The sequence below is a fragment of the Neopelma chrysocephalum genome, unplaced genomic scaffold (assembly GCF_003984885.1).
Source record: "Neopelma chrysocephalum unplaced genomic scaffold, ASM398488v2 Primary Assembly neopelma1_95936, whole genome shotgun sequence".
Lineage (NCBI taxonomy): Eukaryota > Metazoa > Chordata > Aves > Passeriformes > Pipridae > Neopelma > Neopelma chrysocephalum.
This window is the reverse complement of record NW_020924587.1, coordinates 2,679-2,928: the sequence shown is the minus strand read 5'-3', so window position 1 is coordinate 2,928 and position 250 is coordinate 2,679. Positions and strand designations below refer to the sequence as shown.

The window sequence follows — 250 nt, the reverse complement described above, 5'->3', positions numbered from 1 at the left end:
GTCTACCTGGTGGCGGCCATGCTGCTGGAGATCCCCTACATGGCCGCACACGAGTTCGACGCCAGGAGGAGGATGATCAGCAAGCAGTTCCACCACCAGCTCAGGGTGGGGGAGAGGCAGCCGCTGCTGGGTGAGGACGGGGCGGGTTTGGGGTCGGAAGTTGGGGGTTTGGGGTGGAAAGTTGGGGTTTGGGGTCAGAAGTTGGGTTTTGGGGACAGAAGTTGGGGTTTGGGGTCAGAAGTTGGGGGTT

At 61.6% G+C, this 250-nt stretch overlaps 1 protein-coding gene across 1 annotated transcript in view; it reads left to right on the top strand.

The window, feature by feature from the left end:
* The window catches only part of LOC113981053 (eukaryotic translation initiation factor 3 subunit C-like protein), a gene marked incomplete at its 5' end in the record, with an annotated part of 13,017 nt that overhangs the window by 10,193 nt on the left and 2,574 nt on the right, over positions 1-250 (top strand). The window contains one exon of the mRNA XM_027708290.1: positions 1-130. This exon is cut by the window's left edge and continues 380 nt beyond it. Within this exon, the coding sequence (XP_027564091.1) occupies positions 1-130 (130 nt within the window). The remainder of the gene's footprint in view (positions 131-250) is intronic.